This window comes from Pseudorasbora parva, chromosome 13, assembly GCF_024679245.1.
Source record: "Pseudorasbora parva isolate DD20220531a chromosome 13, ASM2467924v1, whole genome shotgun sequence".
NCBI classification, from domain to species: Eukaryota; Metazoa; Chordata; class Actinopteri; order Cypriniformes; family Gobionidae; genus Pseudorasbora; species Pseudorasbora parva.
The window spans coordinates 25,048,869-25,075,902 of record NC_090184.1 but is presented as its reverse complement, the minus strand read 5'-3'; the positions used below and the strand labels follow the sequence as shown (position 1 = coordinate 25,075,902).

The 27,034-nt window shown below is 38.4% G+C and overlaps 1 protein-coding gene across 5 annotated transcripts in view; it reads left to right on the top strand.

The window, feature by feature from the left end:
• Positions 1-27,034, top strand: part of grid2 (glutamate receptor, ionotropic, delta 2) — a 577,686-nt gene that overhangs the window by 527,711 nt on the left and 22,941 nt on the right. For all 5 annotated transcript variants that reach the window (XR_010897547.1, XR_010897548.1, XM_067413614.1 and 2 more), the window contains one exon: positions 22,255-22,421. Coding sequence is in view for 3 of the 5 variants with exons in the window: in XM_067413614.1 (XP_067269715.1) it covers positions 22,255-22,421 (167 nt within the window). In the remaining 2 variants the exon portion in view is untranslated. The remainder of the gene's footprint in view (positions 1-22,254; positions 22,422-27,034) is intronic.

Below are 27,034 nucleotides of genomic sequence, written 5' to 3'. Positions count from 1 at the left end.
TCAAGTGTGCATATACTCCAATAAATCAGTCCTCATGACACACACAGGCCCACATAGTCAGCTGGCATAGGTGTTGATGTCGCAGAGGAGCCCGCACTTTCAGCCAATCAGAAATCAGCAGGCAGACATGCTCATTTATGACTGACAGCTAGGTTTTAAGCATGATATCTCGTAGCTTTTTTTAGCGTTTTTCTTTTCTTGGATTGTGTGGGTTTTGGTGAGTTTTTGGGCTGCAAATCGTCGACCCAATCTGGCAACACTGGTCTCAGTCACCACCGAGTAAAATAATAATGTGGTTATAAAGTGTGTAATTCCAAGCACTTTAATGAATAACTTGCTAAATGGAACATGTAGGGACACGCAAAAGCTCTTGACTGCATGACATCACTGTATGCCCATGAGTTTCCAGTTTTTTATCGCTAACAGATTCTCTATTTAGCAAGTTTTCCTCGCAGGGAAAAGAGAAGAGAGAGAGGAAGTCCGGAGTAAAAAGAGTTCCGTAAAAAAAAATGCTGAGGCATTTTAGGTCGGGTAGAATCTGCAATCTCTGACCCAGTTGCTATGGCTGCAATATGCTGTGTTTTCCACTGGCTGACAACCTGTGGTGTCGAAATACAATTGGGTAAATGTGCGAAAAAACAGACATTACGACATGGAACGCCTATTTCAAAGTAAAATAACTGGCTTTAACCTTGTTTTTTGGAGAAATGAGTGTGTGAAATAAGCATATTTCCTAAATATCTGTAACCATATTAAGGTATTTTTATATTACAGTAGAGTCAAAAACTTGCACTACTTTTTGTGAAAAAGAAATACATTGCTCAACATTTATCAAATGCAAAATCGCTTTCTACACACTTCAGAATTACGAACCTGTAGCAACTTCCCAGGAGGACTTGGAAGGCAGCGCTTTATCTGAGGCTTATTTCTGGTGTGACTTTTAAAAAAAGGATTATGACAGGGTTAAATTGTTGGGAAGACTGAAATTCCTTTTTTAAAGTAGAAGCGGCTGACTTAAAAGTAAATTCTGCAGCTCACATTGCCAGTTCTCTGAGCGATGTTTCTCCTTCATGCAGATAAACATTCTCAATCAGATTCTTAACGAGTCACTCCGGTGCATCTTAATGACAAATGTGCTATATTACCAGGGAAATGGAAAGCCCACACAGCAGCACTTCCACGTGGGGAAAAAAAAAATGGGGGGAGCGTTACTAATGCAGAGGGCATAAATTTGCAGAGAGAAACATCAGTGTGAGAAAAAGCAGAAGACAAACAGCCTTTAAAGGATGAGTTTAATCTCCAGCTCAACAACCCTCCGGTCTGCCAGCAAGATGACCCAAATTGGATCATTAAATTTCACTTCTGTATTCCTGTGGAGACGTGAGAAAGAGAATGGTCCCCCTACCCACCATTCTTTTCAGTTTGTTTTTAGCAGACAAAGTTCAATTATTGAATTGTAAATGAATTAAAAGGATGGGGCGGCAGTGTCAGCAGCCGAATACATTTTGTGACTACTGTGTGTTTGCAGAGCAAGAGGTGAGTGTGTGCGTATATTTTCTTGAGGTAAACTCCAGTGATGCCTTGCTCATTCTCATTCTGTTTGTCCCTGCATCCCTCCACCACATCTTTATCTTTGTCTGCGGGAGACAAGATGGCCCACCGCCAGGCCTTAATGGACTTTTGGAAAGCAAAGAAAATAATACATCACAGGTCAAGAAAGGAGAGATAGAAAAGGAGTAGTGGTCCTAAATATTTCTTTCTTGCCAGCATATATTCGAGAAAATGACCATGGCTAGTCATAGAAATACTACCTGGGCCTCACCCAGACTCCCATGCACATGAATAAATACAAATCATTTATTACCTGAAAAACATGAGCATTGTGTGGACAAGGACAAGACATGTGTGTAGCAGTTATGAAAAAATGACAATAACATCATTGTCACTGTGTAGCACAGGAATAAACTGAAGAATCAAAAGATCAACAGAACATGAACTTTAATGTGAACTCTCAGCAACAACGCTGAAAAACACACTCGACCATATGGGTTACCGGAAAAATAATGACTGAACAGGGAAGAACTTAAATATCAAACAGAAACAAGAACCTTGTGAGTTTACAGAATTTAACTAACGAGTGTAACCAAGGAAACTGACAAGTGGCAGGAAAAAAGAAGACAAAAGAACACACCTGAAAGAGCAAATGAACATACAGACATGTGACATAATTCACCACCTCCCGGTAGGTAAGTCCTCAAGCTGTAGAAAGACCAACCGGGTAGGGGGGGGCAGGCACCCTGGAGAACCAAGTCAGGTGATCCAACTGCTGTCGACTGGCAGGTAAGCCTTCAGGGAGCCCTCTCTGAACTCTTGTAATGGGCTGGAACCACCTCTAGACTTCTCTCAAGAGGCAGATTCTTCTCTGGACTGGAGGCAGGAAGTGGAGTCCTCTCTGGACTGGAGACAGGAGGCGGAGTCCTCTCTGGACTGGAGACAGGAGGCGGAATCCTCTCTGGACTAGAGACAGGAGGCGGAGTCCTCTCTGGACTGGAGACAGGAGGCGGAGTCCTCTCTGGACTGGAGACATGAGGTGGAGTCCTCTGGACTGGAGACAGGAGGCGGAGTCCTCTCTGGACTGGAGACAGGAGGCGGAGTCCTCTCTGGACTGGAGACAGGAGGCGGAGTCCTCTCCGAACTGGAGACAGGAGGCAGAGTCCTCTCTAGACTGGAGACAGGAGGCAAAGTCCTCTCTTGACTGGGGACAGGAAGCAGAGTCCTCTCTAGACTGGAGACAGAAGGCAGAGTCCTCTCTTGACTGGGGACAGGAAGCAGAGTCCTCTCTAGACTGGAGACAGGAGGCGAAGTCCTCTCTTGACAGGAAGCGGAGTCCTCTCTGGACTCATGACAGGAGGTAGAGTCCCCTCTGAACTGGACACAGGTAATGGAGTCCTCTCTGGACTGTGGTCATGGGCTGGAGCCGTCCCTGAACTATGGTCATGGGCTGGAGCCCCCTCTAGACTTGTGACAGGAGGTGGAGTCCTCTCTGGACTGGGGACAGGAGGCGGAGTCCTCTCTGGACTGGGGAAAGGAGACAGGTCCTTCTCTGGACTGGGGACAGGAGGCAGAGTCCTCTCTGGACTGGAGACAGGAGGCGGAGTCCTCTCTGGACTGGAAACAGGAGGCAGAGTCCTCTCTGGACTGGGGACAGGAGACAGAGTCCTCTCTGGTCTGGGGACAGGAGACAGAGCCCTCTCTGGTCTGGGGACAGGAGGTGGAGTGGAACAGGGTGACTGGTGTCCTTATCAACTTCACCAATAGTAAGGGAAGAACCACTTAGCCACAGAACATATCAAGATATTGGGCCAGGGAGCATGTGGTTGTTGCTGCTGGTACCTGGTGAAATAAATGGTCATCCAGTCCATTCCAAAAGATTCCCTACAGAGTCCCATCACCCCATGGCACCAGGTGGGCTAGGTCAAGGAACTTCTCAACATTTTCCTCAACGGACCAGCCATCTTGTGCTATTTCAATACAGACAGACATGTGCCAGTCATGGCTTGAATCACAAATAACAACATAAAAGCTTTTCCCACTGTCCCATATTGTGAATGCTGGTGTGTTATGCACATTATTGATTTTTCTGTCATTTTAAGTGGCAGTCGAATTTAATTTGTCCAAATCTGACATCTATAACTTGGCTTAACTGCACAACACTTATGCACTTCATGATTTTTTCGATTTGAAGTTGTTTAATTTAAGTTTTTATAAGATCAGATGCCTTACACAGCAGGAGTTTCTTGAAAATCTCAGAAGCTCTGACAGCAGGTTGCTAAGCAAACAGCAAAAGAGTCAAGTTGTTTACGCTAATCTACACACCAATAGATGCTTATAAGTACACACTGCAGTTATGCCGTCTGCCACTTAAAATGCTCCAGCTTATAAATCAAGGTAGATTCAGATTTTGCTACCAATATTTTTATCGTTCCTCTGTTTAATTTAGTTATAGCTGTGTTGCTCTAGAATTAGCCCACTTACTAAAACATTATAGTTATTATATAGGTGGCATATGGGATAAGATAAATTAAGATCATAAATAATAATTTTATTTCTTTTAAAACTAAAACGTACTGGCAAATATAAATAATTGGAATTGCAATTTTTGTCTTATATGTATTTGCATGCTTATTAGAGTACTACACTAACTAAAACTATTAAGTGTGGTCACATTAGGAATTCACACAATCATGAATTTCACATGAGCGCAAAATATTTTCCTGCTGATTCGCAACAGGTTCAAGCTTTTCATGGATTCACCAGGTTGACCTTGAAAGGGACTTCTTTTCGAGCTGTGCTTCATGCATCGGTACATTTTTGACAACATACTATGAAACATTTCTGCTTCCAAAATGTAGCTAATTAATTGACCTTTAGCTTAGCGACATGCTATCCGCCATCTGGAGTGTGCCTGCTACGCTTTAAGAAACTGCCCAGAGGAAGCTCGCTAGGTTTTGGAATGGAGCCAGAGTGTGCAACCTTAAATTATTCTGAAGTCGGAAGAAAGTGTGCTGTCAGTTGTGAAAGGACAGGCTTGCTGGAACTCTATATCTTTGTCATCTCAGCATGAGTAAAAGCATAAAATGTCACATCACAGCCGCTCCTGATGCAGAGGACAGGGGCTTCATGAAGTGTGTATGTCGCAACTGTGAGGTGGACCAGAGATGGAGCACTGCAAATGACAGCCACATGAGCGATGGGGAGCACTCTGATTATACAGCAGGGTGTGTGAGCATGCATGCGTTCAAAGACGTGCATGTGTGCACTCATATCAGTGAGTGCTAAGAATGTCAGGATGTCTGTGTCCTAGGGACTTTTGACAGCTTTTTCTTGCCATCTCTGCAGGGATTTAGTGAAGCCTGTATTTTCCTGCTCCATGGACAAGACGCATCCACTGATCCATGCTGTCATCACAAATAGACTGAGAGAATCTGAGGGAAAACAGAAGAAGAATTACTTTCTGGACTATTTCAGTCTCACACACCAAAACAAAAGGGTTTTCCAAGGCTTGACTGCGACTGGTTCGGAGTGGTGGTTGACCTGACCTTCTCCCATTTGTCTTTGTTTTGTTTGTTTTTGCAAGGAGTTAACGGGATAGATCACCCAAAAATTAACATTGTCATCAGCTACTCGCCCTCATTAAGTTCCAAACCCATATAAAGCAATTGTATCTCTTCACAAGAATTGGATTACACTTTAATTCCTAAAGATTCATTTTCTGAGGCCTTTATGGCATTTTTGGATCTTCTAATTTTTTGGTTTTAGACTTTCAATGGAGGGACAGAAACCTCTCAAATTTCATTGAAAATATCGTACTTTGTGCTTCGAAGTTTAACCAAAGTCTTTTGGGTTTGAACTGAGATAAGTGTCTAAAAGTTCCTTCCTTAAAAAATGAATTATCGCTCAAATAATCTGTTAAATATTTGTTTTACAAGTGCAAGAGAAGTGTTGTTGCAGAGAGGTTAGGCGACTTTCTTTGCGATCAATCTCTATATTCTCTAAGGCTAAACTTGCAGTCTCATGGCTGTCTTAGCTGCTTTATCTTTCGCCCTTTGTGTGGGAAGCTCAAAAGGATATGCACAGACCCTCTTCTCTTTTCTTTTGAAGGCTATGTCTAACCCTGGTGTGTTTGAGTAAATGATCAAAAGAACAGTTCAGCTTATACATAGCCTCAAATTCAGTGTTAAATTAACCATTGTAATTTAGCTTTGTATGTGCAAACATTCATAGCACTTGGAGAGGTGGAAGCGTTGTCCTTGTCCTTGAAACTGTTTGGTCAAACGGTGTTCAAACAATGCGGAAAATTCAGAAGAAATATGACTTTCACACGCTGTCACTCAGCATCAGAGGCAGACAATATTGAAGTATTTTTACTTTCCAAGTAATTTTGTTTTTCAAGTATATGTACTTTATCAGTGTTCTTCTTTGGAAAACTTTTACTTCACAACATTCCAAAACATAATATTGTACTTTTTTAATAATATTGTACTATTGTACTCACACGATTACTTTATCTGGGCAAACTCAGTATCATCAGAAAGATTAAAGACTCCAGCTTCGATATTTGAACACTGTTTTTGATAAAAATGGGTTGCAGATTAATTAATTTTTTAATTTATGTCAGGAGTGCATTATAATCAATCCTTTATGAACGATATTTTGAATAGATTATCAAACGCATGTTAATTCTCTCGTCTGCTCTGGCTCAGTTGTGTTCACACAGATCGCAAAGAACAGCTTTCAGTTTAGCTCTTAGTTCAAAAGTGCTCATATTTGGAAAAATATTGACATATCACGTTTGCAAAATATTTTTTCATACAGAATAACATTTCTCTTAATTTCGCACTGAATTATTCAATCTAAAAGAGCTAAAAACATGCACATACTCCTCTCTGGGTCTCCGCTTAATGATATGCGTCAGATATGAGTCATCAGGCGTTCATTTGCTCACACAGACAAAAGACTGCAAACATAGAAACTGCCTAGAAATCTAGACGCACCCTAGCGGCAGCAAATCTAATCTGCCCGCAAGTGTCGTCTAGCAACTCTCAATACACTTCTGAGCTGTAAAGGCCAAACTCTAGTCAGGCCAATCACATCGTGTATAGAGTCAGTGGGTGCGGCTTAACCTAATGACGGCCGAGTTGCGTTTGAGTGCTTCTAGTAAACATAGAAACTGGCGAATGGCGGTCTTTCAAAAAAGCTTTGACCGCGACTCTGAAAGACTTGGAGTTATGCTTTTCTCTGAGAAAAGAACAAAGAACGGCACTGAAGTTATTCTTAAGAAGGGAAGATATGTTTTGATTTGTTCCATCCGGATACGGCGAAAGTTTAATCTGTCAACGAGCTTTGCTTCACCTTCGTTGCTCTGGTTGGTTGTAGCGCTATCCAATTGCGTGCACGCCGTGCAGAGGGAGTTTGAAAGACAACCGTTTATCCCACCGCTAGGATTGAGCCCTGTCAATGGTGAGTTTCCAGACCAAACATCTTGATGTGGGTCTGGCTTGTCAGGCTACTGAAAACGTGTCTTCAGGCCAAAAAACTTATTTGATTAAAGCTTCTAAAAAAAATCCAGACATGGTCTTAGAAAATGTTTCATAAAATTCATAGTTTTGGACATTACAGCCTCAGATTTTAAATAAAGCATGAGCACACTTGTGCCTTCAATTAGTTGTTCTATTAATAGTTGTAGTTATAAGTCGTTATACTACATTCACAAAAAAAAAAAATTTTGCATAAATATTTAAAATATTTACATTAATTTTTATGTTTTAGCCTATATATCTCAGTATTAATAACTGTCTGAGTAGTTCTGAGTATTCAGCTGTAAACTCTCAAGTGTTGGCTTTCTAAATATATATTGGTTGTGTATATTCAGAATAACATATGAGCAGCTGTCTTTTTACTATGAGTATGTCTAAATGCTCCATTAGCCAAATCGGGGCGTGACAGGCAAGGGGTTAAGAAATGTAGTGCAGTAAAATGTATGATATTATATATTATGAAAACCACTGATAAAGTATATACTTAAAAATATACTTGAGTAGAAAGTGAAAATACTCCACTGCTGTCTGCCTCTGCTCCGCATTTTTATAACGTATTGTCTATTTTGTGTTGGAACATCCAAAACAATGCTGTGTGCTGGGCTAAATATGATTGTATTTTGACCAGCTGAGAACTTGTGAAGAGCTTATAAAATGTGTAAAGTAGTCAAAACAGTGTCAAGAATTCCTCCGTCACACACACACACACACACAAGGGAAGATCCTGAAGATCCTAATGCCTGTACCAAATTGTGAAGAGATCATTACGAGTATGAGAAGAAAAAACTCAAAAAAAAGTTTGCACAAAGATTCTGTTGTTTTTTAGGGGTAGCATCTTCCTCTTCTTGGTTGTTTACATGTCTTTTTTCTGTGCTGCATTCTTATATCACTCGAATCGCACCAGAGTTTGTTAGTAAGTTGACTGAAACCCATGTTTTCAGCTGTCTTGGTATGCTTGTTTTATGCACACCAGGGTTCGAATGGCAGCATTCACACTCATTCAAATGAACCACTCTAACAGAGCTATCGCGCCAGAGTTTGTTTTAATTGAACCAAACATGCCAAGTATGAAAACATCCTTAGTGGAGAGGATATTTTTAGCGTTTCTTTCTACAGGTTATATTGTTACCTGAGTAAGTGGCAACAAGTGACAGTCTTTATGAGTGAGCCTTTGACTCATTCAGGAATTAAATAAGTGATGTTCTTTATTAATGAGTCATTGTATTATTCACTAAAACAATTTGTTTAAAAACTCTTCAGGAACAAAACAAATGAGAGCAAGTCACTGATTCTTTCACTTGAACCATTGCGTTCAAAAACACTGATTCTTTCAGGAACAAAACAAGTATGAGTGACACATTGAATCATCCACTCAAACGATTTGTTCTAAAAAACTGATTCATTCAGGATACGTGTTGCTCTGAGACGGAAGCAGACAGCTTGATTCAGCAATGTTGGCTTGTATCTGAAAGACCCATGACTTTAGGTAATTTATAATGTGATCCCAGTTCAATTAAATTTCACTTTTTTTGTGAACATAAATATACATATATCCACATATAATTGTCCATTACAATTAATCTGTTTGCTACTTTTGTGCTACTTGCTGTCACCATGTATCAAACAAACACTAATGTAGACATTTGATCCACGACTAGTCAACACAAACTGCCGACTAGTGTCAAAACTGATCAATTAATCAATACGGTCATGAAAGACAATCAGAGAGAAAGCAGTGTTAAGGATAAAGAGATCGGAGACATTGATGAGAACGGGCACACTGAATACTAGTCGGATTCGGCGTGGGTGACTCCTGTCAAGGAATCTTTTTATTAATATTTTTTTTCACAATAGATTTTACACGAGTTGATGCTTTTCTTTTAAGAAATGAAAACTGAAAATGAGAATTACACTTTTTTTCGGCTCACCATTCCCTCTAAATGTCAGAGGCAAAATTCATCTGTTTTAGCAATCAATAGCCTACACGTCATATTCTTCCTCAAATGTTCACTCCCTGCTGAACGCACTGCTGTTTGCCATTTTCATGTTGGAGCCTTATGGAAAATTGACAAGTATGACTGCAAAATGCTACAACTGTGACTTTGATATAATAATTGTTTGGGGGGGTTCATGTTGGTAAAGGAATTATGAGATGCTATTATATATTATATAGTGACATATACTTACGTTTGTGTCGTTTCTTTGTTCTGGAGAACACCGAAGATGATGATATGAAGTTTTTTGTCAATACATTGGGTTGAGTAAATTATGCTGGAAGTTTCATTTTTGGGTGAAGTATCCCTTTACGAAATAATAAGTGTTATGTAAAGTGTATTTTTTTTTTGTATATATTGATAATTGTCCTCCATCATTCTTTACATTTGAACAGTCTGTAAAGAGTAATATTTGTAATATTGCAAAACAACAGATTGAAAAAGAGGAGTGAAAAAAATTAAGATTCATGCCATATCCCATTAGCAACAGTATTTCAGTTCTAGCTCAGTGAGCTGTCCTGGACTGTTTCTCAAACATCTGTGCCTAATTATTCCTCACTCCCTTATAGATCCTGTCTTTGGGAAAGAGGTACGTCCTTTTGCATATGGTCTGTGATGGACTATTAATTGCTTTTCCTTCATTTTCTGTAGGATAGAGAGTACTAATGACAGCTCAAAGCCAATTAGAGAGGAGAGCAAACATGGGAGAGGAAGTTGTCGCATATTGGTGTCTCTCCATGTTGTCTCCATCGAGTACAGATTCGAGCAGACGAGCACAGGCCACCTGTGTGTATGATTTCAGTGTACCCTGCGTGAGAGCTTGTAAAGACCGTTGCTCAGCTGTACTTCTCTAAAAACAGATAATTAATGATATCCTCGAAAATGGCAAGACTGTTTATGCAGATTTTTAAAAAACATTTATTTTGTCTTAAAGGGATAGTTTCTATTAGGTATTTTGCGCAAAAAAGATACATGCATGTAAATAATTTCCATAATATTCATATATATATATATATATATATATATATATATATATATATATATATATATATATATATATATATATATATATATATATATATATATATATATATATATATATATATATATATATATATATATATATATATATATATACAGTATATTAGGGGTGTACCAGTACATGTATTCGTACTGAACTGTTTCTGTACAGGACTTGCGGTATGGTGCATATGTGGACCGAATGCAGTCTTTGACAGTTAACAGTAGGCTTGTTTTACACACTGAGTTCCCACATGAACATATCAAGTAACAAATATGTCATAGTCGGAGAGAGCTGAGAGTGACTAATGCTCTGTAGAGAAGTTTGTCTGTTTAGGTCTACTATATAAACATGACGGCACAATATGGCGATGTACACCCGTGGTTTATGAAGATAGAATTGGCTCATTCTAAGGTAATAAAAACATAGCATTACATTATGTAAGGTCTTTATACTCTTCTTAAATGTATGTTGTGTAATCGCTCAACGATGGAAAGACATCAATAATGAGCTTGTAACCAATGTCACGTAGCATTGGTATCGGTAATACTTGTCTTGAAAAGATGCCATTAAACTAATATTTTTGAACTTTAATGATAAGTGCTTTTTATTTACACTTAATTGCAAAAAAATATGTGATTACTTAGTTAATAAGTGATCGACAGCACTAATGTGTGTATGTATATATTTATATATTAATGTTAAATAGTCTTTGATAAGATTAGAACAGATAAATGAAGAAAACAACCTACACTGTCCATAACTTAAACAAGACTGGACAACTGAACACTGAAACAAAAGAACTTAAATAAATCAAATTAGATCATTAATGACACAGCTAAAGATAATAACTAATCATATGTGTAACCATGGTAACCAAGGCAGGTGGGGAAAACTGAACAAAGGAGCAAATGTAGTAATTAATTCAAATTAAAAAGTCACAGAATAACGACACTTACATACATAACTATATATCTTATACTTTCTGAGTATGAATTATCATTCATTAAAAGACAACAAGCACTGTAAAGGATTTGCCAAAAACTCAACTGACTGGCTTCTCTCCTGTTCGATTGTCTTTTCAGACCTTAGTGTACATAAGCTTTTTTTGAAACTCCTAACTGAATTCCTTCCCACAAATTGATCATAGATATTAAGTGCAAACAATAACCAAAATCAAAGTACTCAATATACCAAATTTTTCTTCACGCATAAAGATACAGAGCTAATTAATGGTTGCAACTTAATAGTTGTCATATTAGGAGATATTTACATGCCCCAGAGCCGCTTTCAAACAGCAATAACGTATTTAAATTGTGTTTGAATGTGCTTTCCCGTTTACTTTCACTTTAAATTTTACGATCGTGTGAACTCTGTGAATAGGGAGAGCGGTGGTGCTGAACGTACATTTAAAAACATTTAAATCTAGCGCTTCTGCTGCGCAACGAATATTGTGGGTCCAATGAATCTAGTCCACTAACCTGTAACACACACTTCTAACAAGTTCAATGTGAGCGCTTTACTAACACGAACACACACACTCATAACACATGCTCGTCTTCTCGTCACATGATCACTGATGCGCAAGACTTAAACAGCTCGTTCTAGATGAGCTGATGAAATTGAAGCAACAGTTATGATTATCCACCTGAATTAAATTGTTTTTATTTCTAAAAAAAAAAGCAAAACCAGAGTGCAGGCGTAATGTAAACGTAGCATTGGTATATTCTATCCTAACTTCACCACCCTCACACTCCATCTGATATGAGATGAGACAGCTTTTCAACTCGACGAGAAATCTCGTAACACGAGATCTCATCACACCCCTTATATACACTAATATTGTGTTGGTCCCCTTTTGCTGCCAAAACAGCCCCGACCCATCGAGGCATGGACTCCACCTGACCCCTGAAGGTGTGCTGTGGTTTCTGGTACCAAGATGTTAGTAGTAGATCCTGTAAGTTGTGAGGTAGGGTCTCCATGGCTAGGACTTGTTTGTTCAGCACATCCCACAGATGCTCGATTGGATTGAGATCTGGGTATTTTGGAGGCCAAGTCAACACCTCGAACTCGTTGTTGTGCTCCTTTCCTGAGCCATTACTTTGTGGCAGGGCACATTATCCTGCTCAAAGCGGCCACAACAACCAGGGAATACCGTTTCCATTAAAAAGTGTGTACATGGTCTGCAACAATGCTTAGGTAGGTTGTATGTGTCAAAGTAACATCCGCATGAATGACTGGACCCAAGGTTTCATCAGAACATTGCATTGCAGTTTTGGAGATGCTCTGACCGAGTCATCTAGCCATCACAATTTAGTCCTTGTCATACTCCCTCAAATTCTTACAATTGCCCATTTTTCCTGCTTCTAACACATCCACTAACAAGTGTCATGATGAAGATATAATCTGTGTTATTCACTTCACCTGTCAGTGGTCATAATGTTATACCTGATTGATATATTTATATGATGACTATATGAACTATCCTTTTAAGCAGGACATTGTTTAAATCAGATTTTTTAAGTAACTTCAAACAACTTTGCATTGCTAAATTAAGGAACAATTTTAAGTATAATTTTCAATCTTTTCTCTTTTACTCACATTTTTCTCACATTTAGCATTTGCATTTTATTTTAGATTCAATTGGAGATGGAGCCCGTTTTGGTAAAGGTGCAATCGTGGTTTAAATTATAATCCAAAATAATATGGATCTAATGAAAGAGTGCTTTGGATAGAAATGAAAGAGAGCCCACTTTGTCACTGGAGACCAATTCTCGGAACAGAACGAAGCGACCTTAATAGAGGTCAGTCTGTTCCATGTACAAAATCTTGCGGCTGGCACAATGGCCTCTGGGACCTCGAGCCCAGGCCTTTTGAAGAACTCTCAGCAGGAAAGCCGAGGACAAAGCTGATTGGCTCTCAGTAATGTCGTCCTGGGAGAAGATCACTCAGCAGGAATGTCCTCCTTCATCAGATGAAGCGGGCCTCTCTCCACACTTCCTCGGGTTCTCTGCAGCGTGGTTTCTGAAGTGTCTTATGCTTTTGATTTTTTAAAGTTGGAACCTAAAAAATGGTTCTGGGATTTTCCTTAAGGTTTATTTAAGCTTCTGAGTAGAAACTTGACCAGGTCCTTTTCATGTAGAGGAAAATAAATCCAATATATTATGCCCTGCAACTCAAAACCAGTCGGATGAATGCTACAAATGAAAACTGTTAGCATTAAATGACTTCTATGACTTCAGTGTTTAGCTATACATGTTTCCATCCAAGTTGTGAATTTAATTATGAATATCGCATAAACTATTTGTGAAAGGCAGCATTTCTATCCAATTTATTCAATAAAACACGATCATCACTTTCAGGTAAATTTGCTCAAAATGGAAAAGGACGTTTTAGCCACTGGGGAATCCATTGTGGTCCTTTTATTTATGTAATACATTTATTGAGATTCATCTGCCAAACTTTGTATCTGCTAGCTATAGCCAGAAGATAAGCTGATCATCTGAGTGTATTTTTTAGTCACATTACTTTTTTTTCATATGCATGTAAATCATTTGGCTCATAGTTTATGCACATCCGCACCTGTTTTTTTGTTTTTTAATGCACATTTGAGAATTTTATTCTCATCTTGCTGTTTCTAGCCAGCTTTATTTTAATATCATATCTCAAAATTCGCTCAAAAATATGTGGCTGAAAACCCAGCATATGATGTCCAGCAGGCAAACTCATTTAGAAAATATCTGAAATTACGCCTACTATGCTTTTACACCTTAACAAATGTGGGCGAAATTAGTCAAATTATGTTTCTTTTTGGAAAAATATATGTTGTGCTTAAGATTATGTTGGAGCAATATCTATATATCCTTTTAAGCACTTTCATGTACTGCTGTTCTGAGGAAGATTTATAAAATATTTCTCTGGGCTGTTCTTTCCAAATGAAATATGTGTCCATGATAAACATGTGGCAATACATAATTCACTTGGGTAACTTTGATTGAACTACGTTTTTTTTTAAAGCAAGTAAAAACAACCTCTGCACCTTGTGAAAATTATGCAGCTGTGTCCTTTTGGGAGTTATTGATTTCATAAAAGCTTTGATTCGTTTCATACTATAGGGCTTACTTCTCACCAAATATCAGAGGGATCCCGCTGTTTTTATAGAGTTTTGTCATTTTCCCAATCCATTGAAACCATGAGCGTGCATTGCGTGCAAAACATTTCCAATACAGTCGCATCCAACATGTGCCTTTACTTTAACTCAGTACCCTGTTGTTAGGAGAAAACGTTGAATATGTATGGGTGAATATGAATCTAATGAGGGCATGTGCTTGATGCCTCCTTTAAAAACAATGTACTGATTAGGATTCACTGAGCATTGTTTCCTTTAGGGAAAATGGCTTGAAATAATTACCTTGGCACAATTAAAATCACAGCCCCTATGATTGCGATGGCTGGAGGGCTGCAGGACATGCTTCACTTTTCTCTCTGTAATGTGCTCCGGGTCAAAAAGTTTCTCTTTCTCTCACCTTTTTTGCCACTTCCAGCCTGTTGTATATTTCTTCGCTGTTTGTAGGCCTTGTCTCTGTCACATGCCCATTATAATGCGGCTTTGGCAATTTTATCACCTGCAATTGTACCACAGGCCATTTTTTCTCTGCTGCCTGAGTTCAATTGAATTAGAATCAATAGAAAAGGCCTCCGGTATTACAAAACAATCTCTATTCTGCTTCTCAATTTAATGTTCTTATGTTGTAGTGAGATCTTTTGTGGTGTGTGTGTGTGTGTTTTCGTGTTATAAAATATATTTTTTTTATCATTTTAAATGCTAGATTTTGTAAATTTAGGTGTCACATTTAGCCTGTCGTGGTCATACTCAATTCTAGTCAGAATATGAGTCTGAAACTGCTCCATTGGGCTGTGATTATGGGGCGTGATTCAACCGAACCAGGAAAGACATCAATTGGATAGACCTACAACCAATCAGAAGATATCCGTTTAGGATCCGAACAAATATAATCAAAGTCCCCTTTGATAACGTGCATGATTACGTTACTTTTTATCATTTGTCCGTCATCGTCTAAAGCCCGCCCTGATGATTTCATTGGTCCGAACAGTTTCTGTTCGGGGATAATTACTCCTCTATGGAGCAAGGCCAGACCGAACTGCCCAACCTAAAAATGTTGTGGGTGGGGCTAAGTTCGGCTGGCATCCAGGCTGTCACATTTGTATTTTTAAAGAAACTGAGCATTAGATGATGGCAAAGGTCATCTACTTTACATGTAAACACGGGGGAAATAAGCTCAAAATACTCACAAAAACAAAAGCTCAAAAAAACAAACATATCTAATATTGGACAAAAGCTAATATAGTACCGATATATGTATCCTTAAGGTTTTTTGGTGTGTTCAGCTGGGTATTCAGTTGGGTGTTACACAGACTACTTAAAGGTCCCGTTCTTCGCAATTCCAAAAATACTACATAGTGCATCTTTAATAAGAAGGGAATTTGTCTTTGTTTTACTGTTTTACGCAAGTTCGTTCACTAGTTTAGCGACATGCTTCTGTGGAGGGAAAAGCGCACTTTGCGCAGGTGCAAAATAGGAATGACACATGCGTCGGTGTACAAAGTCAATTGCGCTGAGTGCAAGATAGGGCCCAAAGTGTTCAAAAAGAACCAACGCAGACACTGAAAACATTTCAACAAATTTTATATTTGAATAAATCAAGCACTTTTTAAAAGCAAGATTGTATTCTGTGGGATTTCCTTCCTTATATTGGCCGTCGTCAATAGCACCACATAATGTATAAATAATAATTTGTTGTAAATATAATCTCTAATATTATCTCTATAAATATGTTCAAGCAATATTCTCATCACTGTCCTATCAGCTATATTGCATTTAAATCTAGCATTTTTTGTGTACAAGCCCAAACAGTATCCCAGGAAAATAAATCATATCCATATTTTCTTTCTAAATTTTATATGAATTGACAGTTTATTTGATTAAATATCAAAAATCCAAAAGGTGTGCATTATACCCGACACCTAGATAAACACTTTACAGTCAGTTTTATACAAATGCGCATACCAATGTTGTACAGTCCCTGACAAAAGTCTTGTCGCTTGTGTACAAATTGACCTAAAGTGCCGCTGAAATATATTTCTAATCAAGATTTTTTTACAAGAAATGGCTCATTTTAATCCCACCAGCTTTTGTGATAATGTTGAAAACAGTTTAGTCAGTGAAAAACTAAACTTTCAAAAAGTATTCTAATATTCACAGCTTGGTAAAGCCCATTGAGTCAATTTTTGCAAAGACATAAGTGTTGTCACCTTGTCATATGAGCTTCCCCTGTGACTAATAATGGATCAATTAGGTCTCAAGTGTGTATAAAAAGAACCCCAGTACACTAGACCTTCACATCAACTGCAACTAGACCTCTGCAAACATGCCTAAGATTCACCCAGAGACTAAAGTTTTGATTATCAAGAGGCTGAAGACCAGATCCACTGCTGATGTGGGGAGAGACTGCAGACGTTTTTGACAAGCCCAGGTCAGGCAGACCCCGCAAGACAACTGCTCGAGAGGACCGTTTGTTGGCTCGAAAATCCAAGGCCAGCCCATTTTCCACTGCAGCAGAGCTCCACGAGACCTGGTCACCTGAAGTCCCTGTGTCAACCAGAACAGTTTGTCAGATTCTGTCTCGAAATGACCTCCATGATTGAATCAGTGCCCAGAAGCCAGCACTAAACAAAAGACAATTGAAAAACCGTGTGGCATTTGCCAAGGCCCACAGCCTGCTAAAAGGATGGACGCAGGAAAAGTGGCAGACGGTGGATTTTTCAGATGAATCTTCTGTTGAATTACACCACAGTCGCCTCAAAAATATTGCAGGAGACCTACTGGAGCCAGAATGGATCCGAGATTCACCCAAAAAACAGTGAAGTTTGGTGGCGGAAAAATCATGGTCTGGGGTTACATCCAGTATGGGGGTGTGCGAGAGATCTGCAGGTGGAAGTCAACATCAATAGTCTAAAATACCAAGAAATCTTGGCTACCTCTTATATTCCCAACCATAAAAGAGGCCAAATTCTGCAGCAGGACGGTGCTCCATCGCATACTTCCATCTCCACATCAAAGTTCCTCAAGGCGAAGAAGATCAAGATGCTCCAGGATTGGCCAGCCCAGTCACCAGACATGAACATCATTGAGCATATGTGGGGTAGGATGAAAGAGGACGCACGGAAGACGAAACCAAAGAATATTGATGAACTCTGGGAGGCATGCAAGACTGCTTTCTTAGCTATTCCTGATGACTTCATCAATAAATTGTATGAATCCTTGCCAAACCGCATGGATGCAGTCCTTCAAGCTCATGGAAGTCATACAAGATATTAAATTTGGATCTCACAGCACCACAACTTAATTTGCTGACATATTTTTGTATTTGCAGTAAATTTGTTCAATTTCTGTATAGGCGACAAAACTTTTGTCTTGCCAAAATTTGACCTTTCCGTCTTAATTAGATGATAAATATTTTTTCTGTGAATATGATTTATTTCAGTGCATTAAACATCATTTGGGAGGGTTTTAGCTTTTCATATGAGCTATTTCTAACACCAATTAATTAATTAAAAGTCAGGTTAATATCAGGTATTTCTAGAAAATAGATAAGTGACAAGACTTTTGTCAGGGACTGTAAGAAACTTTAGAGATGGTCCATACATTTGCAAATCTTGAACGTCAAGCCAGCGTTATGCCTGTCATATCAGATGCGCTATGGTTCTGCTGTGTTTGTTTTAAACTATTTTCACTGCTGAAATAGGCTAGAACAAAAACATTCAACCGTATGCTGAATGAATCTCCTGCGTACATCGCACGTTCATCTCTCCTTTGAGTGCAGATTTCAGTGAGTGAGAGCGGCTCTGAACAAAACTCTGGCTTATCTGAACACATCTGATTAATAGACATTGCATTCATAAACTCAATAGAAACGTGTGATGCGCAACGCGATTATAATAGATGGCTTTTGAGAAGCCTATAATAAGTAGGTGACTAGCAACAGTGACTAGTGTGAGTGACTGTGTTCACGCCACAGCCGAAATACACCAAACAAACGGCGGGTGTTAGCTCTGATTATTATTCCTTAAATGTCACCCTAGTCATGTCTGAACGTGTTAATTCGTCTTTGACTCAAGCTTCACATTATTATTTCCCAGACGTAAGTTTGGTATTGAGGTCAAAGTCCACTTGCCTTGCGTTTGCAAATCTTTGCAGATTTGAAGTGTTTCCTGTATTACAGCGACTTTCTTCTGGCATGTTCTACTGCAGACAGGGTGACAAGAGCATCTTCAATTCATATTCCCTCAGGACTTTTGTAAAAGCCAAAATATGGCCACACTTCAGATTTTGTACTTTTAGAAGGCTGGAAAATCTCCCGGTGCTGTCACTGCCTTCTGTCATTTCTTCTCATTCAGAAAACAGCGTTGCGTCACGTGCTGTGCGCGCCTGTACCAGACTGGATAGGATTTACCGCAAGTTTTCAAAATCGTGATAATCGCTGACGGTTTTAATGATTATTTCATTTTAAATGATATTACTAACCGTCAGTACATTTAATCGTGGTTTATCGTTAAATCGGTAATTGCTTCATCCCTAGTACTCTTTCAGATCTCCAGTCCAGTGTGCACATAGTCTCGCATAGCCAGACCTTCAGACTGACAGCAGAAGGTGTGGTCTCTATCGCACCTTTCATTGTTCAAGGACCGCCCAAGAGGACGTTTGACTGACATGTAACACAATCAATCACCGTTTTTGTTCCGCACCATGTTTAGGGGCGTGAACATTTTAAGTCGATGTCCCTGCAATAACAGACCGGCATGCATCTATAAATTATTAATTCATGAACATTGTGTAAGTTTACTGCAATAATGGAGCCACAAACTTCACATACTTTTGAAAATCCAGTGTTTAGTTGATGCTGATAAGCGCTCATTGTCACAGTTGTAAACATGACTGGATTGTTGAAGAACGCAGTCTCGCAGACATCCTGTAGAATTCAACCAGTCAGATGACAACTTAGAAACTCCTGAAGTGTTTCCAGATAAGTGTGCCATATGGATCAGACGTTCAGCCAACGGTCCGTGGGCGTGAAGTCTGAGGCTGAGACTAGTGTGCACATGATGAGTCACACTTCGAGTCATCTTCCACCAAAGGTGTAATCTACGTTTTGGGTCGGCTCATTCTCCCACTCTTTACTGTAGCTATTTATATCACTTTAATATACAGCTACAAGTTCAAAATCTGATCCCTCATCATGCTAAAAACCCATCACTCATGAATCGTCAGGTGTGTCTGCTATCGCTTTTGATTGAAAGAACTGGCTCATCGGCGACACCACAACTCTGTGCTGGGCCTGTGTGTTTAGTAACGTCATGACTGATTGTATGGAGTATGCACACATGTTGTTGTTTTTTTGACTGCCAAACTGACCAGCCCAAACTTTGTCCACCTGCCCAAAGAATTTTTCCCCACACAATCAAATTCAAAACTGCCTAATCTGGCAACCCTGTAAAGATCCCCCTTAATTTTTTATTGGGTTCCACGACAGGGGTTACTACAGCACCCTTAATACTCCTATTCCCTCGTGGGAAAGTAGCGAGGTAGTGTTATCCGTGGTTAACATGATCCAACTACCACGGAAGACCACATTTTACCCTATATAAATGAGGTTGTTACATTTTTTACAGATGTTACTGTTTTTGTCAATGAACATAAATGTACATCTCCATCAAATATTCACCTGTTCTCCTGTTTTGGCAGGTGTTTATCATGTTGGTGACAAAACCACAACTAGCTGTCTGGTTTCTACAACTTTCACTCAGGAAAAAACATCTTCTTTAAACTTGAAAGTTGAAAGAAACAATGAATCAACATTTATCGTATTAATTATCAATATCGACTGATATTAACATTTTATTTTGATAATTATTTTGGCCATATCACCCAGCTCATTTGTAAATATTGCTAAAATTGCAATAGGCTCATTTCTAAAGCTCTATCAAATCTTTTAAACAAACACCTAAGCATATTGAACACTTTTGAAGGGACTCCGAATGAGGGGGAGAGTTATCAGTTGAAGCCTGTGGAGCAACTTCATCTGTAAGCAGAGAAGATGTATCTGCATTCGTTGCAGTGAAATAACTGGTGCTCTTATCTAAATAAACTCTCGATGTGAGAATATTCTCTGTGTTTTCTGAAGCCAGGAGCCACTTGCAGCCCATTTTAGTTCTTAGCAGACTGACCTGTAGTTACACGCTACGTCTAGTAAGCCGTTTTGGGGTAAATAAGATGTTTACTCATTTAATAGCGATTTTCTCTGAAGGCAGTCTCTCTGATCTAGCTCTGTCCTGTTGTAGACTGTTTTGAAATGCCTGAAAAATGTATGAGAAGGCTATTAAAATGTTTCTGCCTAAGAGTCAGCCTTGTCTGCCACTAAAAAAAAAAAACATGCAAATGTGTGTACATATTTTACATCAACAGTTAACCGTATCTTAGCATGAGGTCGCTTCAAAATATATCCTTGGATGTTTAACTGCAGATAGACTGGAATTGAAAAAGAAAGCTCTCTGGTTTTCATTAAGAGCACATTGATTTTTTTTTCCGCAAGACTTTCGTAACCTTGAAATGTTCTCTCAGAGCATTTCTCTTGACTTGTTCAAGGATAGCATCTTCAGTATCGAAAATTAATACCTTTTTTGTCTGTAGATGTTGAATAAACAGGCCTTTTTTAGAATTTAATTATTTCGTACAGCTGAAGATTTAAGCCTGGAGCTTTTGAAATGTGTATTTTGACTCAAAGAGCAGACATTGTAAGTATTTAGAGGTCTATATTACACTGTGAACCTGAAGTTGGCAAAACTAAAAAAAAATTGAGACATGCTTTCAAGATAAAAAATGTAATGTTTAGGTAAGCAGAACTTACAGATTTTTATTTTGTATTCATACATTTGAATTGCTCTTAACTTCAAATATGTGAGTAACCTAATTCATATATGCATTTAAATTAAAATGATCAACTTAAATATTTTTGTTGTGTAAACTGGGCTAGCTAGCTTTAACTAGTTAAGTCAATAAATGCTGCCTTACTAATTGGTAACAAAATGATTTGATAGCATTAGCATAGTATGAATGAGCTGAATGAGTACAGCAATATGAAACATTTAACGTACTGTATATCTCTTCTCAAGTTCTCGACAAACTCCACTTGTCATAGGGGTTGTCCCATGATGGTAACCCCCCCCCCCCCCCCCACACACACACACACACACATACACACACACACCACAAAAAAAAACATAACAGAAACTCTTCTAAAAAGAATGAAGAAAAAACAGACCATTAAACAATACTTATTCTCCACCTTAAAATTAATCTTGCACACACACACACACACACACACACACACACACACAAAACATAACACCTTAATTTTAGCATTTACTGTTCCTTTTGAGTGTCGTAGCAAAGCATGCTGGGAAATAAAAATCCCAGCCCAGTTTCAGTGAAATTTAAGTTTATCTAAATGAAAAGAAACAATTCATAAAACTGAAATGAATCAGATAACTTCAAATGTGTCAGAGCTCAAGACAAAGAAAGTTCATTTGATTGAACTTCATAAAAGTTCATTTGATTGAACTCATTTGTTTAATTTGAGTTGGCCCCACTCAAACCAACTAATTATTTAGAGCTTTAGGGCTTCTTTTCTGCTTAACTTGTTTTGGTAGAAATTTTGAAACGGTGACCCTGCAAACTAACTTTGAAGATGTAAAATCTCCTTGTTCGTCGCTTCTCAGCCATACTTAATAAACATTTAATGGTTAAAGAGTAGCGAGGTCCTGCTGGGATTTAATTAAGGCTTGATTGTTTTTCAGCAGTGGTGCTTTATGTGGACTAGCCACTTTTGATAAATGTTCAGCACCTGGTTGCGTTATTTATGGATAGTCGGTTCCCACCTGATTTGGTTTTGAATTCGTCCTCATGTGCCTCTCCGTTTGTCTTTGAACGTGATTTCCATTGCGTCTCTCTTAACTCTCCTGTTCTTTTGTGTACATATGTGTGTCTTTTTTCTCACCCTCTTAGGTGAAGTACGGACGTTTTGCATTTGTGTGGGATGCAGCTGTCCTGGAGTATGTGGCCATTAACGATGAGGACTGCTCGCTGTACACCGTGAGCAACAATGTGGCTGACAGAGGCTATGGCATCGCAATGCAGCATGGCAGTCCCTACAGGGACATTTTCTCTCAGAGGTACTGTATGATGAGATTCTTATTATCCATATGTAGCTGTTCGTCTCTGGGGCCCTGCTGTTATATGAGAAGGGATTTTTTTTTTTAAAGGAAATTCAATTTAAATGTGGCATTTAAAGTCTGAGTTTGTGATTTAAAATCAATTTCTCAAAGAAGGAAGACCGGGAATGGTTGTAACACAGCCTGAGTTGTAACAGTCAGTTTAACCTTAGAAAATGGTACAGGGATGAAATCACTATTATACACGTGTGCCATCCAAAGTAACAGTACAAGTTGTTGGAAATGTAGGAAACGTATATCAAAGTTTGAGATAAATGGTGCACAAAGCAAACGTATATGCAAAAAGTGTTACAACCATCTGGAGTTTTCCCTGCAAAATTTCATTATTATATCTAGTTCAGTCATTAAACTCTAGAGGGTGCAGGCTGGTCCTTTACATGCAATCTGCAAATAATAAAATCATTACACAAGGTGATGGGCACAAGCTGATTGGCCTTTGCTGATCCTGCTGCCAATGAAATTGCTTGCTCAATATGTAAATAGTCTGGTTCAGTGTTTGCTGTAAGCTAATCCTGCAGCATGCTATCAGAGTTCCTCTGAAACCCTCCTCCTCCTCCAGCTCCACCAGCCTAGGTCTGCTACAGGATTTAAGTGTCTTTTTATGTATCAGCCTATCTTACATGCTCACAGCAGATGTAAGGTGTTTTTACACGACACTGTTTTCAACTGAAAACTGAACACTTTTGATGCATTTTGGCCATTTCATTTACATGACAACGCTGTTCTGGGGGCCTGAAAATGCACACTTTTGAAAACTTTATCGTCTCCATGTAAACAACAAAAATTGAAAATGGTGTGCATGCGTATTACATGTTCATGCCTGCGTGTTACGTGTGCACAGGGCGTTTCTTGAACAAGGTTACATCACAAACTTCTGGTCTGGTATGCGTAATACAGATGTTATTGTCCTTTTCGTTTTGACAACGTTTAGTCATCTGTTTTTACTACTTCGTTGTGGTGTAAACATACCCCTAGTCTGCCGAGACCAATTACATTAAAGCAGCACTAGGTAACTTTTCAACCTTCATAATATATTTTCAAGACTCTTGTGATGATACATCGACTTACAATAGGTTGAATGACACGTCTGCCATAGCTTGATGGGGTCTGTATCATTTTTAATCGTACTTTTAAACTTAGGGTTTCGGGTAGTAACCCGAGAACAAAAAGAACTACAAAATTCGACTGCTTTTCGGCATATACGTCACTTCCACCAACACCCACACTTCCTTAAATTCGGACGTGCGAGCCCAACTTTGTTCGTTGGATAATATAGTCATGTCCGAAGCAGCACAGACAAATAAGAAAGAAAAGGTTTTGTTGGAGGAAAGCAATAAGAGGAAACAAAAAAGTGATGTGATTAAAGGCAGGACGAGGGTCAACATTGGAGCAGCGTTTGCTCGTTGTCGTGAGCTGAAGGAGGCGTGCCCGACCGATGCTGTCCTGCTTGTTATGGTGATTATCTACCACTCAAACATTGAATTGAAGTATCATATAGATTCTGTAAAACGGTAACCAATAGACTACTATAATGACGCTGGCTTGTAAACGTGAGCATCGTGAATATTTGGCGTTTGAAAAAAATAAAACCCATGAAATTATATTCATATGACATGCTGAAACATATGCCACTTACTGTACCTGGGATGAAGACATTTCACACGCGACGCCAGAAGAACACCTGCATGTGAACTCCTCTTGCAGTGTTCAGGGGAACTGTTAGTGCTGCACCAACCCGCGGGCCGCTTTTATTAAGTTATCTGGCCCGCCCCGCACCACTGTATATATTTTTACAACCCGCCCGCACCCGCGACCATTAAATAGACATACGGTGTCTGCGGGTTATGAGACGACCCGCGCATTACTAGTTCAGGGCTATCAAGGTTGTCATGTCAACAAATGCACGCACGATGGCATCCCCTGTTGTAGGATGGCAGAGCTTACGACAGTAGTTGAGGACATTATTTTTTAAGTGCTGCTTTTGCCATATACAATAACAGGCTTAAACAAATCTGAGATTTGGCATTATTGAAATATTATCATCATTACTATTATTATTATTTTATTATTATATATTATTCTTTCTTCTCAGATGCTGGAAAATGGGCCTCACAATGTGTGTTTAACAGGCTATTCATTGACGTGTATTGAATTTTTCATTGTTGTGGTCTTAGACAGCCATCCACTCTAATTTTACCAGCCATTTAAAAAAAATCCTGTGGTTCCTGAAAGAATGGTGAGGAAATTTCCCAGCAAAATTATATCAGAAAGTTTTATGAAAGGCTTTCAGATTTAGCCAGTCGTAGAGCTCAATTCTTCAAGTGAAAAGACTCACTTGAACTTTCAAGTGAAACTCTTTTGCCTCACCTAAGAGGAAGTGCTTCTACACAGTAGATACAGCACCAATGAACATGAGACGTATCAACATACGATTCTTAATGGCAGGAACATGTTTTTCTGCTCCGCTGCTTCAATACATGGAGCTGAATAGAGATCCACGTGGTGTTAAATCGGTCACTTTGAGTGAAATTGCTATATTGAAATACCAGTATAGTGACAGACTGAGAAAAATATGATAGCATTGAGTGATGGCCCCATTGTTGATGTAAAAGTCGATACATGCACTGCGTTTACTCATCACTGGGAGTCTAAAGAGAGAACATGCAAGTGCAGGAGCTGAACACAGCTGCCATAGTGTGTGAGTGAAGTGCCCCACAGAGAGAAGAAAAAGAGTGAAAAACTTGACTTAACTCTAAAATGATAAATGAGGTACCAAAAAGATTATGTATATTGAAAGTGCACCAAAAATCACTTACATTGTTCTACAGACATGTTCTTGGAGCTCTTAACGTTCCATCACCATCTTCCATCTGTTTCCGAGCACTAAATGCATGCATTTTTGTCTGGAAAGTGAATACAAAACACAAATTCACCTAAAAGTTTATTTAAAAAAACTGTGACAATGTGTTAAAATATCTTTATACAAATAATCTGTATATTTTTCAAGTACATGTCATCTTATTCTACTAACCCTAGCCTAACAGTCTGCTAATTCTCTAATGAGGGTTAGTTGATATTTAGTTGCAGATTTACTTAGCTATAGTTAGTGGAATGTCTAAAGTGAACTCTTGAAATAAATTGTAATCAATTTCAATATTTTAACAAGTTATTAATTTACACAGCAAAATTAATTGGAGTTAAAGTTATTTAACTGACCAAGAGGTAAACACAGCATGGGTTCAGCCTGTTGCTGTGTGATTCAGTGTAAGTCTATGAGAGTAGCAGAAGTGTTAGTTGTATTAAATTACCTACAATTTGTCTTAGGGCTGCATTCAAATATCAAAATAAAATCAATATAGCAATATGGCTTAGTGCTAATGATGTTCAGCATATCATAGCAGCGTGGTTCATATACACACTCATATACTGTGTATCAGTATGTATATAAATATATATCAGTGTGTGTGGTGCTTGACTTTGAAAACTTTTGTAACACAAAATAAAAGCTTGTTGGTTTAATGTTTAAAAAATAACACTTATATGAAATTAAAATATTTTTTTAAATATAAAATAATACAAAAATCAATATTTATATGGATTTAGGTATATCTGCGCTGAATAATATCCAGTACGTCCATAAATATTTATTTTGAACTTTATGTAATTAAAACAATGGCTGTTAACATGCATACTGTATGCCTATATGAGTTTGGTAATAGCCATAATTATTAGCAAATAATGGAATTTTTTTTGTAAACTGGAGTGAAGAGTTCTGCTCATGTCGTGTAAACATCTGCGATTACAATATTACTCTTGATTATTAAAATTAATCACCTTTTTCAAATATCGTACAGGTCTAATTTTTTTAACAATTTATTTTTGGGCGCAAGCTTATTGTTTATGTGGCTGAATTGTTAACACATTTAGTTAAGCATTTATGTTTTTTTTGTTTGTTTGTTTGTTTGTTTGTTTGTTTGTTTGTTTTTTTGGGGGGTGGGGGTGTTGGTTTGTTTGTTTTTTGCACAATAGTATTTGTTTAAAAAAATTGCTAGTTAATTATTTTAAGTAATTTATTTAAAGGTATTTTCTTGAAAAGCATCAGTCGCTGCTATTTTGTGTGTAAGTATTCTCAAATGTCTAGATTGATGTAGTCTGCTACCGATCTGAAAATATAAGGGGGGTTATTTCTGCATGTGGAGTACATGTGGTTTATAATCTAGCATATAGGCAATTTCAAAATCATTATTTCTAAGCTTGAGATCTAAATTACACATTATTGATTGGTGTGCTGGTTCACACTGGGGGCATGTTAGAGAAAGAGAGGTAAAGAGTGTGAAATAAAGAGCAACATAGATAGGTATGTTAAGTGCTTGGCATTGTGAGTCTTTCAGGTTGTATGTGATTGTATCTTTAGATGATTAAACAGATGGCATGTTATCGAAAACCGTTTCGATAACATGCCATCTGTTTAATCATCTAAAGATTTGGACAAGTGTGATTTGGCTTGATTTTGGACATTCAATATTTGCAAAATGCTATTGAGCTTTAAATTA